Here is a 14,301-nt window from a genome sequence, read left to right as displayed (position 1 = left end):
GTGTAACATTTATTTGGTCTAATAAAGCATTAGACAAGTTAACAGTTCAACCTGATGGTGCAAAATTAAAAATTAAAAACGTTAACGGATCAGAGTTATTACAGTTCATCCTGAGGATATGAATGTCTAAACTAAATTTAATGGCAATTCATCCAATAGTTGTTGAGACACTTCACTCAAACGACAAAACAGACCAACCAACATCCCTAGAGCCATGCAAGCCATACGATGCCTAGACATGCAAGCCATAGCTGAAAATGATCATAAGAAAGCCGTTCTGGATTTCCAAAAATATCTTTTATTTCACATGAAATTTTCACATTTAGTATATTTATCAAACAGGTCTTTTTATATAATATTCTATATATATATATATATATATAAATATATACATATTATACAATTTTCCTACTTACACATGTACAAAAGAATTAGGTAATAAGAATTCAGATAAAAAAAAGACTGACTTCAATGGTAGTCATACACTGTTGTGCTTTGTTGATCAAGCCAGCCTGTCAGGTGAAGATGTGCTTGGCAACTCGGGGTGATGCCGTGTCTAGACTGTTGTGAACTATAACATTTTCAAATCATCCAAAACTGTGATCATTATTCTGAAAGTGTAAATAATTTCACTTTGTGTTTAGAAGTATATGCTGGGGTTGAACTCATGAAGAAAAGCACCATGATACACAAGGTTGGTTCCTGTAGTAATGAAAAGATACCAGCACTTCATGTCAGACAGTTTAACCAATACAGCGGCGAGATCCAACAAACAGAGAAGTCCAGCCTCTCTGCGATACACACAACATCTCAGTGTTTGCTTTTGGCAGAAAAACATTTTGTCTTATCACTCTTTTCAATCAATCGCTCCCTTTTCTTACTCTCGCTGCAACTCACACATTTTTCCTTTCACACAAGCACTAACTCCACCAGGAGGGGGAGAGGGAGAGAGAAAAAAGCTCTCCCCATTGCCAACAGTAAACATTTCTTTTCATGAGCACATGGTATATACAGTAAAACATCTCAGCTGCAAATGTTATAAATTATCTTCACAGAATGTACACATAACACAGTTCAATGTGGTGTGTTTTCATGTCATATGATGTCAGTGTGTGTGTGTGTGTGTGTGTGTGTGTGTGTGTGTGTGTGTGTGTAACAGTGTTGTGGAGTGTATGTTGGTGTATCTGTACTGTGCAGTATTAGTGCTACAGTATATAAGCACATGGTCGAGTTCGCAAAGGAATGGTAGTCATGAGAAGAGCCCCCGTGTCTGCCAATGCTACATTTAGAGAAAGTAATCACTTGGGACATCAGCCACTCAATACAATTACGATAACAATACAACAAATAGTACACAATACACAAGGGTGGAATAGTGTACAAGTTGGAGAGAGGACTGATCTTTGGCTCAAAAGGTAAGGTACGGTATTTTTCCATTGAATGTGGATTCATCCCATCTAAATTTATGTAATTCAAACAGAGTTGGTGCCTTTGCTCTTGATTGTTCTTCGGCCGCTTTACGTTCCTCTTCAACTTCTTCATATTTTCTTCTATAGAGTTATCATCCAAAAGAGGTTAATTTTTTTTGTTTTTGGACAGAGCCCTAAAAAAAATACAAATAAAAAAGGAGAACTTGGGTCTTTCCATGAAAAAAAAATAAAAAACATACTGTCACCTTTTGGAAAATAAGACTAAGCACACATACTTTGTCTCAAATGCTCAGGAGTTACTCAGCACGTGTAGTGCAAGAGAGTCCATCTGTACTTTACAAGCTTCAAAAGTCTCTCCCTGTGGCCAGCACTGGGCATGGATAACTGTCTTTTTGAGTCAGTGGTTTCATCCCCACGGACTGTCTTCATTGTAGTCCCTGAAAAAAAAAAATAATAATCTGCCAACAGCAGTCCTTTCATGTACTCTCAGTGCAACAATAGCAGTAACGATGGGACTAGCAATGAGAGGATTGAGAGGGATGTCACTTCAGAGTTTGACCGTACACTCTTCTGGACATCTGGCAGGATTACCACTGGGTCATCTGCTTAAAGATGGGAGATAAAGAAGAAACATTAGCACCACATACATTTACACCCCAAAGTAATCCTCAATGTGCCTAGATTGTTTTATGGTCAGGGATAATTAGAAAGGATGCATGGTCGGCCAACATACCTGCAGGCAGTCTGTTGGACGGGTTGTGAACCCCACCCCCAGCTCCAACTTCTGCCCCACCTGTGCCTCCTTTAGCTACTCGGGCTTCTTGAGAGCCTGAAGGAAAAGAAGAATGCCTTCAATTACTCTGCTTGGGTATAGCCTTACAACTAGCAGAACTGCTCTCCGTACAGCTAGAAAGGAGTTTAAACTCACCATCAGCAGCTACGACGTCCACCCTGAGCCTGAGGCACTCCTGTCCATGGTGGTGCAAAGGTTTGGCTGCCGGGAAGAAACCACACAGGCGTTAACATCCTAACTAATGCACTTATACTCCGCTGGCCCCTTAATTCACCTTCATGCATGCGCCCACACACAAACACTTGGCAACAGACAGGAGCATGGACAAAGCTTAGGAAGCCATCTGTGACCAGGCGAAGTGTGTCTTGTCCTGCAATTTATCTAATTACAGCCATGGTCCGTGTGACAACACTGCTTGCCCTTTGTGGTTACATTCTAGCAGGGTAAGTGTTGAATAAACCTGGCAAACTCAGCCGACACCCCAGTTAAATGTCCATGTTAGACTTAGGTCCAGCATATCACAGTTAGTAGAAAAACATAGCAAAAATGCAGAACTTTGCCCTCAATTCCTTCAGTCGGTCAGTCTAACACCAGACTGAAATATCTCAATTCTTAGATTGCCATGATATGGTTCCCATATGATGAATCCTATGTATTGGATGGGTTGCCATGAAATTTAGTACACACATTTGAGTCTCCCTCAAGATGAATTGTAATAATTTTGGCTATATTGACACTTACAGATATAATAGTAGCTTTCTCCTTGGCGGAACTCCTTTCCCAGAGTAAACGGAGTAAAACGCTGGAACTTTTCCGAGAACTTCTCAGGGGCGTGAGGAGCAAACGGATGGCCACACTCCCAGCGCATCTGGTCGTATGATTGGGGCTTGCAGGATTCATAGTCCTCTCGCTCCACCATGTAGAGCACGTATCGCTCAGCATCCAGCAATGGTACCTCACCCTGAGGGTAATGGGGGCAAACGATGTCCAGGTAGTCATTGAGCTTTACCTCCACGGTGTAGTCGTCCCAGAGAAACCTACAGGGAGGAGGCAGAAGGGGACGGTTATGCAAGTGGCAGGAGACTGATAGCCGTGGTTATAGCATCGGAGCAGTAATAAATATAAGCCTCAAAACCTGTGATTATATATTGATCGGCTACACGCCAGTGTACAACAGGGAAATCAGAGGAAAGACTGAGAGGCCTGGGAATGAGAGATAGAGAGCAGGAGAAAGAGAGTTTGTGAGTGAGGATACATGTGTGTGTTGGAGTGGAATGAAGAGGGGAAAACGTAATAAGGGGAAGAATGATCTGCAGAGAACATGTGCATAAATATGGATGAACGTGAGGCCAGTGTAGCATCTGCTGCTACTTGCTGCCGTGTTGAGAGTTAGGAATGAGTGCACATTGATCCCACGTCCCACAGGAGTTGAATGATGTTTACAGAGAAACATTAGCAGTCAGTTAGCCCGTCAAGACAGGAGATGAGTATTGACATCTGCAGAGCTACACACCAACACCCACAGATAAAGAGGCAGAATGCATGATTACAGTTTCACTTTCACAGAAGCAGACACACACCACAGTACACTAAAGATCGGGATAAGAGTAAAAAGTCACATGTTTTAAGCCAGTCATTAGGGTCAGAGACAGGCGGACACATTCAAAATGAGTCTGGTGACGGCCTGTAACCGTCTCCCACCACACTCCCTCTCATTACAAATAGAGAGACACAGTCAGACTGTCTGCTTCCCCTCCCTTCCTCCCTGCATCTCTCCCTTCCCTCCTCCACCCTCTCCATGATGGTCTTCAGTAAACTCTCCCCTTGGACGTGGGTCAAAGAGCACTCGCAGAAATCTTTTTTCAGCATGCTTCAAATGTCCCCACGAACACTATTTAATTATTATAGAAAGACTGAGGCAGTTGAAATTAGCTTCATCTCAACTGTCCATGATTCCTTCCCCCTCCTGGAGATATTATGAGTTTATCTCCAGGGAATTGTCACTAAAAAGGTATTTCAGCTTTGTTCCCTTCCCCCTGACTGAGTGACTGCTCCAGGGGCGGTTCACAGCTAATGCTCTCTTCTCAGCCAAAGCCATCTATCACCAGCCTAGAGCAGTAGCTGGCCGCTAGCAACACACACACACACAAATACACACACTTCCCAGTAATTCCCATCTCTCAACAACCTAAAGCAGTAGCTACCTACCATTTGCACCCATCCACCCACCCCCTCCCCCCAAAGCAATGCCTATCAGTTTACCATCTCCTACTGTTCTGGATCTCCAGGGGTTCTCCGAGAATGGATGAAATTTGACAGACTTCAATATTTTCACAACACACAAGAAGAATGTGTGTCTAATATAGGGTTTTGTTGCTTTTGCAATGAATACATGAATGGTTCATCAGGTTTTCAACAACCCCAAAAAAAGAGGCAGGCAGCCAGTGTGAGTTACAGATTGCAATTTAATCAGATCTACAGATCTCAAAGAGTTATGAGTTCCCAAAAGCCTGCAGAGTGCCAATCGGACACCTTTAGCACGGAAAAAAACCCCTCACCACAGGAGTAGATGTTTCTTCTAGAATTTGTTTTCTCATAAAAACTGAATGTAACAAGCAGCATTTGGAGAGTTTGTGCGACAAGGTCCATATGTGTGACTAACGATCAAAGTGCACAGGCCCCTGTCGCTGGTTAGCTGCTGTTGTTTTTTTCGTGGCCAGGGATCTCCCTGGTACCCCCTGGTAAAAAAGGACAGACGCTGTGGCTCCAAACACCAGGCCCTGACTCCTGCTACCCCCACCCCTTTAGCCCTCTCCGCCTGACTGCATTCCCTCAATGCTGATGACCAGATTAGCCAGCAACGCCATTACAACAGCAGCACGGGCCTGTTAGAAAACAACCACCTTTTCAGTATACTGATGAAAGTTCCATCTAACTGGGCTGATAATAGTGTGCCCCCAGCCAACTTTTGGGGGTGGGGTGGAGGGGGCAACAATTATCATTTTGCCATGTTCCAGACAGTTTAGTGCTTATCTGCAGTTTGCCTGCCACGCTCTGTTTACCAGATTGCCGCTAAAGTGTTTTTTCCCCCTGCCACTTTCAATTCCAGTCGAATCGATAACACTATTGAACAAACACTGTTGTCTGCTTTTGCCTGACAGAGTTATCACCCCCTGCAAACACTGAAAACACACACAAACAACCTTCCTATACCAATCCCTCCCTCCAAGCCCAGATTACAAACTGGTTGTGGTATGCTTCCAATGGGTTCATCAAAGGGGGGTCGAAGGGGGGTGCAATTAAAACACAAAAAAGGGTATTAAAGTTGCCCTGGAGGGGGTAATTATGCCCTCCTGCTCCCCACTTCCCAGCCCCTTTTTGGGGGGAGGCAAAGGGCATGAATAGGCGTGGGCGGGGGAGGGTCAAAGGGCTTGAGTTGGAATTGGCTTTTGAAGTTTCTCTCAGTAAAAGTATCTATGCAAGTGCTACAGTTGCTTTATCAATGCCACTGTTTCATACAGTGTCTCTATTGACAACATGGCTGTGCTGATGGAATACATTACTTAGCAGAGAGAACAATGGCTGAATACACACCCGGGGAGGCTGGTCAAGCCCCTTTTATTAATGGCAAATAGTTTTGATTATCCTGCTGCCTTTTGTTCCCCTCTAACGCCTATGCATCGAAACGTTCCACATCATCTGCTTAATTAACTGATTGGAGTAACACACTTCAAAGAGAGCTTAGGCATCTGTGTGAAATGGTTTAGCTAACAAAGTCAAATCATGCCACCTTCACTTTTAGCAAACAAAATCATCTGCCCTGTTATTTACACCACCAGACTGAATCCCTCTCTCTGCCAACAGGACGACTGATTTATTCCCATTGTTTATCCCAGGAAGCTCTCTTTAAATGACAGCGAGTAACAGTAACAGCATGTAGGAGTTGTATTCTCTACTTAAGGATGATTTGTTGAGGTATGGCGGATATGCAGCAGGGATTATGTGCTTGTGTGTCTGTCTCAGCCGGAGACGTTTAAATGTGTGACTGTGTTGGAGTATGTGCGTGTTGTGTCTGTAGAGCTCTGAAGAATCTGGGAGTGTGTTTCAGTCATGATAAGGTGGATAATAAATGTCAGTAATGTGTGTATGTGAGCGCACAGTCACAGAATTAGACTACAGGCTGTTCCCGGCCACTCTTCCTCCTGTCCTAAAAAGGAATTCCTGATTTATTGGAGCCTCTTCTGGAGCAGGAGTCTAATCTCTCTTCTTTAATCTCTCTGGCCAGCATTTTGCTTTATTCTCCACCTCTACCCCCTCCTTTCATCCATCCATCACCCTCTCATCTCTGCACTCTATCGCCCTGTGGAATGCTGGACCTCTGATGCGAAGAGGCCGCAATGTGGATCAAAGGTCGGACAATCGCCAAGTCAGCACCAGAGAATTTTATACATGAACAGTCAGCAAGAAGGGGCCTTGTGCATTTCAAATTCTATAGACAGGTGCTATGACGGGAACCGCTCTCTTTAAAGATCGATTCAGAACTATTTTAAGGTCCATAAAAGGCCACCGTAGGACAAACCGCATATATCCACCACTACATGTAAAAACAGGAGCTCTAGTCTACTTAACCTGTGCTGTCACCCGAACCATATAAACATGATTATTTTGCTCCTGGATTTTACACACGCCATTAATGCAAAGTAAAGGTGACTGGCCTGCGTCACAGATGAGTGAACCGGAATGTGGGGACCGCCTAATCGGCTGGTCCAAGCCTGGATTATTGGGTGGAGCAAAGGCTCAGCTCTGGTCCATTCATCAGCACCAGACCCTGCTTAATACAGGGGCTTAAAGTGGACAGGGAGGCCCAGAGCGGGGGCTGAGGGGCTGGGGACAGAGTAAGGGTGAGATAGGCAGGGTGGAGTATTTTTTTCCATCCCTATTGTTCTCACACAGAGAAGGGGTAATACTTATTTACACTGGAGTTTTTGGGAGTTCAAAAAGAGACATATGAATGTGTATGTAAAAGTGTGTCGATGGTTGCAGAGGGGAAAGTGAGCGGTGTTAACAGAGTAACACAAGGGAGACATTTCTTTCAACAAAATATCGGTGAAAGCTACGCGACTCCACGAGGGAGGTGGCACATCATATGGTGGTGAAGCCTTTTAGAGGTGCATCATGAATTTAGTTAAGCCAGACTGTTTAATGTTATTGCTCAAACTCTTTTTGTTTCATCTGTCTATCTATTCATCCATCAAAGTCGCCCGTCCCCTCCCACTCTCTGTCCGTCTTTCATCACTCAATAAGCAAACCAGATCCTCGTGTCAACTCTGTCCCTCCCCCACGCCAGACTTGCAAAACCAATCACAAAACGGTTTCTGGTGGTATTCCAAATATGCAACTTTCTGACCCACCGTTCTGCAAAGCACAATGTAGCGTGGGTATGCTGGGGTCGTCATAGAAACAAATATGGTCCAACTCATTTTGCTCCTCCTTTTTAACATAATATTGCAGCTTTCATTCTTTGCACCTTTTGACTTTTTGTCATCCATCTTAATCAGATTTCTCCCATCTGTCATTCAACCTTTGTCTGTCCGGATCATTGGTCATTCTGCCGGCGTTCCTGGCTGAACTTGCATAGCTCCTTCTGCCACCCAGCAAAGCGACAAAGCTTTAAGTCCAGCAGAGAAATAATTGGCTGATTCCACTGCAATAAGAAGGCTTAGATGAATACATATGCTCTTTCCAATTGTCTCACACTGTCCCCTGTATCTTAAAAAGACAGGCCAGAACACAAAAGGTCACCACTGACATCACATTTCTCAGGGGGCAAATATGTGTACAAGAAAATCGATTTTGCTGGATTGATTTCCACAAGGCAAATCTTTCATGCTCATGTTTCTTTTTTCTGCAAACACAGTCTGAGCTTGTGGCTTAATGAATTCCATGGGGAAACAATATGTGAGTACAGGCCACAGTTAATAAATTGATTTTTTTATTTATTATTATTTGTATGTAGTAGTAGTAGTAGTAGTAGTTCTTGTTTACAGATATCTAATGGTAATAATGTCAATAACACAACTGACCTCTAGGGGGTGGCAGTATTTGCTATGAGGATATGTTTACACACTAGCCTAGACATCTAACAAACCAGAGAAAAAAGGAAAAAGGAAAAACGAAAAGTTACACAATGACCCTTATTTACACAACAAAACAAACAATGGTTCATTTTCAGAGATAATATCTGACTCTTGCTATCTCATTCAAACAGATACAACGCTGTTGAATGTGACCAAGATTCGACAAACAAGTTCACACACACACACACACACACACACACACACACACACACACACACACACACACACACACACACACACACACACACACACACACACACACACACACACACACACACACACACACACACACACACACACACACACACACACACACACACACACACACACACACACACACACACACACACACACACACACACACACACACACACACACACGTACTAATGGAGTTTGTCTTCCTCTTTGATTTTTGTGTGGGGTTATAGCAGCGCAGAAAGGAGGAGCAAAGTGGAAAAGAGAGAGGAAGTCTGCTGCGAAGATAAGATAGAGACACAAGGATGGGCAGGGGGCAGAGAAACACTGGCGGGGGTGACACTGATCAGAGGAGAACCCCAAATAGAGACACAGAGATTTGACAGCAGCGCAGGCAGGGAGGCAGATCCCAAATCATCCTCAAAGCTCGACAGTTGAGCACATCCCTCATAAAAGCAATCACTATTAAAAATCCCTACACAAATAATATACCTATTCTCAGAATTTGAACAAATTTGTTTCTCATACAAGCCTGGGAAATTCAATCAACTCCAGAGTCCAGACTTTTACAGTCTTGCGTGTGTTGGTGTGAGAACTGTATTGTTTATTGTGCAGACAGGATACGCTGTTTTCCCGGGAAAAGACGTAGCCAGGAAGTGCAGCACTTCACAGGGAAATACACAGCAGACAGCGTGCAGACTTTGGTAATGCCGACAGTTAAGTTACAACATTTTGGCCCGATTCTTTATCTAGTGCAGTCAATAAAACAAGCCCTCCCACCCTTGACACTGACAAAAGTGGGATAGAACAATCGGAACCGTTGTTAATTTGGTCACTTTACTAAGGTAAAGTCTTCTTACAGATGATTACAGACTGTATAAAATAGGAAACGTCAACACACGTCATGAGCATTGAACCTATAAGAGGCGATTACCATCCATTTGACAATCTCAGAGTTTTTTCCCCAGATTGATTTCACCAGACAGATTACAAGGCCAGATTAAGGGTGGTGTGAGTGGACAGATGATGCAAGAAAAAGACTGAGATAGATTTAGAACTTTACTGAAGAATAGAGGTGGTGGTGGTGGAGGGGGTTAGAGCATAGGCTGGATTAGGAAGTGAAGTGGGAAACACGCAGTTTTTAAAAGGAAAGTAGCACCCACTGACTACCCAATCTTATTCTTCATCTCTCAAACATGTGCACACTCACATGCACGGAAGGCAAACAGACATGTTAATCCACTCCTACATGTATACCTTTGTTTTTTTCCCCTTCATTTAAGTCCTGTCCTTACATTGTTTGAGTTCTCAGACTGGCTCTACCACTTCCACTGCTTCAGCAAGACACTCAATAAGAGGGGAGAAGCGCACACAGACAAGAGGGGAAAAAAACAGTTTGCTGGGAAGACTAGAGTGGCTTTTCATTGGGAGGTAGAATAAGGAAGCTTTAAGAAAAAGCTGAGAGAGGGGAAAAAAAGCGTGAAGGAAAGGGCAAAGTGCCTTGTGACGGATCGCCATGGGTGCCAAGAACGATATAAAAATTCCACACCTCTTAGCATGCTTCCCTCCTTCCCCCCTGCTCCGTGAGCCAGAGTTGGAGGTAAGGAAATAATAGACTGAAAAGGGACAGCTTGTAAAGTTGAGATAAAAGCTGGTGAAGGAGTAAAGGGGACCGAAAAGACAGGGGGGTGGGGGGGGGAGAATGAGAGTTTCCCAGAGGCAGAGCCATGGCCGTGTGAAGAGGGGCTGGCCTGAGTGGCAGCCAGTATTCAGGGACCACCGCCATGACAGAATGACTGACAGATTGATAGAGGCTGTGCCACTTCATCACATAGCGAACTCTGACCCCCAATCGGTCACACCAGTTACTATTCTCTTTCTGTGGCTCACCGTGAAGACTATTCCCCAATTTGTATGGGAAGCATCACAAAACACCCATATTGACTGGATAAATACCACAAAAAAAAAACACATGTGGGTGAAACATGCCTTAAATACCTCCCTCATTTGAGTCAACACAGCACAAAAGCATATTCAATTGAATTAATTAAACCACTGCACCAGCAATAGTAAACTGAAACTATCTGGAAGCGTTTTTTTTTAACAAAATCAAAAAGCTCATTAAAAAAAAGGCATAGCAAAAACCAAGACTTCATAGTTCGAACAGATTAGCTTAAAAATGGGTTACCAAAAACTGAAAAGGTGATGAGGATGATGTTAAAATAAACAGTGGCTCAAACTTCTCTCATGAGAGAGCCATGAAATGGTTAACAGACTCGCAAAACTGGAGACCATAGAACAGAATTTGAAAAGGGAACTTGGCCAAGAATAGGGGGAGGGAGGTGCTGGAGAGAGGGGGAGACAGGTACAAAAAGAGGGGCGGGGGGGCTGCTCCTACTCTGTCGCAGCAGGGGAAAAGGGAGGAAGAAGCAGTGAATGAACAGATTATTGCCTCACATCAGAGCTGTAGAGTCCAGAGGGCTCCTGGGATGATGTTAACATCACTCACAACTGTGTGTGGATGTGTGTGTTTGTGGATGACTGGGGTTAATGTGTATGAGTCACTCGAATCTGGTGATGTTGTGAGTGCGCACACACCTACGCGGGCTCCTGCACAGACACTCCCTTCACAAAAGACATGTACACACCCCCGAACTGACTGGGCATACTGGGGAGCCTCTTTCTGGGAAAGAGGCCACACACACACACACACACACACACACACACACACACACACACACACACACACACACACACACACACACACACACACACACACACACACACACACACACACACACACACACACACACACACACACACACACACACACACACACACACACACACACACACACACACACACACACACACACAACGAGAGAAAAGATGGACGTCAACATGCTGGATCAAGTAACGGATCAGAGGGGAGAGCAGATTACCGGGAATGATGAAAAGTACCAAATGAAAACATCTCAGAGACTCTGTGCTTTTTCTGCGAATACAGGATTAAAAGTAGCCAAATGGAGAGATTTAGCACAGTCATCCAGAAAAAAATAGCAAGTGCAAAAGGACGGATTACTAGTAGCCTATATATACACAGGAATGATCATTGTCGTTCCACGGCTGGAACACAACAAATGCCTTTCCATCTGGGACTTTCTTATTTTCAGTGAAAGGTTTTGTTGCTGTAATTGTGACCTTTCTGACAACAGTAAATGCTGTAGCTTTAACCACAGGGTTACAGTGGTTGCATTCAAGCTTGTGGGAGAATATTTGAATATCCGGGTGTTTGCAACCAAGACAAAGCATTCGTTTGTACAGCAGAGAGAGAGAGTGTGAGCCCAACACTGATTGATTTAGATGGCGTCAGTTGGTGTGATTGAGTGTCCTAGTTTGTGATTGAGTGACTGTCTGCCAGGAGTTTGGTTTGTGCTTGCCCGGCCGATTGAGCAAATGGGTGCGTTTGTGTGTGGGTGCATGTAGAAGTTAATTTGTGGTGTATAAACCTAACCCTGCTGGTACCCCTGAGCCATTTTACCCCAGCCATCATCAAACATAATTCTAATTGACCCCCACTTATTCCGAATGGCCCCTCACCCCGACAATTTCAGCTCCAATTTCTTCTCCCTGAGCAATCCATCTCTCTCCCACAGCGTGACCTACTGGGCAGGCCTCAAGTTACCTCCTCTGTCTCTGTCATACACCATTATTACTCGTCTCACCACCTGAAATATGAACACCCCTAGGTCTCCCTGACAGCCACGCAAACCCCATGTGATATCTCTTGATTTAGGATCTGCTGCAAACTCCCACTCCACACAAAGGTTAGGACTCTGTCAGATGGGGAGGATATTGCAACTGATATTTCAACACGTTGTGCTGTGAGTCAGACCTGTAAAACCAACACAAAAAATATATAACTCTTGACAGGGGAAAAAAAAAAAATCATCCCCTATAACATTTCAGGCCTTTGAATGAAGACACAACAGAACCAATAACACAAATTCACTGACTTTTAACAGTGTAATTAAACTAACTAACTGCTAAATTATTGCTGCACTCCTGCAATAAATAAACTCAGAAGACAATGCAGAAAAAAAAGACACGTTTGCATAAAGAGTCCAAATAAGATGTATTTCAGTAGTAGCTAAAGGTCATACTCAATCAGGTCCTGAAATGTAGAACAAAAAAAAACATTCTTGCATTTCTCTGTCCATGAAACATACATTCACCTTTAAAGGAGCTATCGCCTGAAAAGTATGTGCTATTAGCTCACTGTCAGTTCACAAAGATAAATAGATGACATCACGTGGTGTAACTAATCCCGCTGCATACACAGATATTGTGAAACATTGAGATTAAATCTGAACAGGTTCGACAAAGTATTACAGGTAAACAGCCAGATAATAACAGGTTCGAGCCCAGAAATGGAGGGAGGGAGGGAGTGAGGGGGAGGGAGAGAGACTCCCAACTGTCTTGCATTATCATGACAACAGCAGCCAGTTGCTTCCATCACAAATTCATCACAACAAGCTCGCTGAATATGCATGAGTTGCAAGTATTCAAATGCATCCGAGTATGGATCATAATGATCTAATCTGCACTGAGAACTAGGTTAAAAGTTCTTGTATATTTAAGTTGCCAACCAATTTAGTTTTTTGCACTGATAAATAAAGTAGTGAGTGCGAGGGTGGGTTTAAGAGCACTAAATTAACACGGGAAAACGCTAATTAAATGAGATACTTACTTTGAGTTCGTGCTGTTCCAGTAGACGCTGTGTCGCTCCGCTGACGCAAACCAGGCGCAGACGCTCACAACGAAGCCCACAATCCAAACCAAATCCATGGTGGAGAGGAGTGGAGGCGTGCAGAGAGGAAACAACTCAGGTAGGTTGAGAAAAAAAAAAACACCAAAAAGTTCACCGAGAAGAACTCCACGCACCTGGAGACTGCGCGCTTGAAAACACTTTACGCATGCAGTAGGTATACAAGAAAAAAGCTAATAGATTCGTACAGGAATAAAACCCGTAGAGAGATAAGGGCAACTCGACAAATCCGTAGTGAATGAACGCTCAAGCTGCGTGGTGGCTGGTTTTGTGAAACACACACAGCCGTGAGCCCCGCCTTTTTCACCGGAGGGGACCAATCAGAGGGCTGTCCGAGAGACGCGAGCTCCGCAGGTTTCTCTGTATACTGTATGTATGATTACGTGTTGTACACATTATTACAAGCCCAGCATGTACAGTATGTTGAAATTGACCTACAACATAACATTTAGAAATATGTTTCTGGATGTTTTTTGGACAGTTGAATGTGTGCTTACAGTTACCGTATCATACTTCATGGTGTTTTTTTTTATGCAATAAAATGTCACTGTGCATATTTTATAGTATACCTACAATTCTTTAGTACCCTATACTTTTAAATTCTTTCCTCAATGATTATTCCAGCCCTAGGAAGGTAATCAGATCATGCTCTGAGAATAACTACAGGTATAATACACAAAGAGTCATTTCCTTTATTATGTTGTAAAACAGGAAATCACTCATCATTTATTCATATGATATATTTTTTTAACGTTACTGAAATGTTAAGTAAACGTTTTCATTGCACTTATGAAATATAAATTCTCTCCTACAGGAGAGACAAAAACATGAAACTTAAAAACACAAAACGCCACAAAATACAGCCTAAAAAAAATGACCATAGAGTTATTTAAGCAGCTCTTTGCACATTGTAAATGAA

The 14,301-nt window shown here is 43.4% G+C and overlaps 1 protein-coding gene across 2 annotated transcripts; it reads right to left on the bottom strand.

Annotated features, from left to right (window-relative positions):
• Positions 1-278: 278 nt before the first annotated feature.
• efna1a (ephrin-A1a) lies at positions 279-13,632 on the bottom strand. Of its 2 annotated transcripts, none has more exons than XM_039820854.1 (5): positions 13,305-13,632; positions 2,965-3,260; positions 2,359-2,424; positions 2,164-2,259; positions 279-2,032 (listed from the first exon to the last, which is right to left on the bottom strand). In XM_039820854.1, exons 1-5 carry the CDS (start codon positions 13,400-13,402, stop codon positions 1,917-1,919), a joined length of 672 nt encoding a protein of 223 aa, XP_039676788.1. In that variant the 5' UTR covers positions 13,403-13,632; the 3' UTR covers positions 279-1,916. The 2 variants fall into 2 exon arrangements, with proteins under 2 accessions (XP_039676788.1, XP_039676787.1); XM_039820853.1 differs by having other exon boundaries at positions 279-2,035; positions 13,305-13,631.
• Between the last annotated feature and the right edge of the window lie 669 nt (positions 13,633-14,301).

The sequence above is a fragment of the Perca fluviatilis genome, chromosome 13 (assembly GCF_010015445.1).
Source record: "Perca fluviatilis chromosome 13, GENO_Pfluv_1.0, whole genome shotgun sequence".
Taxonomy (NCBI): Eukaryota; Metazoa; Chordata; class Actinopteri; order Perciformes; family Percidae; genus Perca; species Perca fluviatilis.
Note: the sequence above shows the minus strand (reverse complement) of the source record. Positions and strands in the feature narration are given on the sequence as shown.

Bases quoted from the DNA above. Each gene is read 5' to 3' on its own strand.
- efna1a (XM_039820853.1), bottom strand. From the start codon at position 13,402: ATGGATTTGGTTTGGATTGTGGGCTTCGTTGTGAGCGTCTGCGCCTGG. The intron at 2,260-2,358 runs GTGAGTTTAAAC...CTTTTCCTTCAG, and splicing joins GGACGTCGTAGCTGCTGATG to GCTCTCAAGAAGCCCGAGTA. The intron at 2,036-2,163 runs GTATGTTGGCCG...CCCATCTTTAAG, and splicing joins GTCCAACAGACTGCCTGCAG to CAGATGACCCAGTGGTAATC.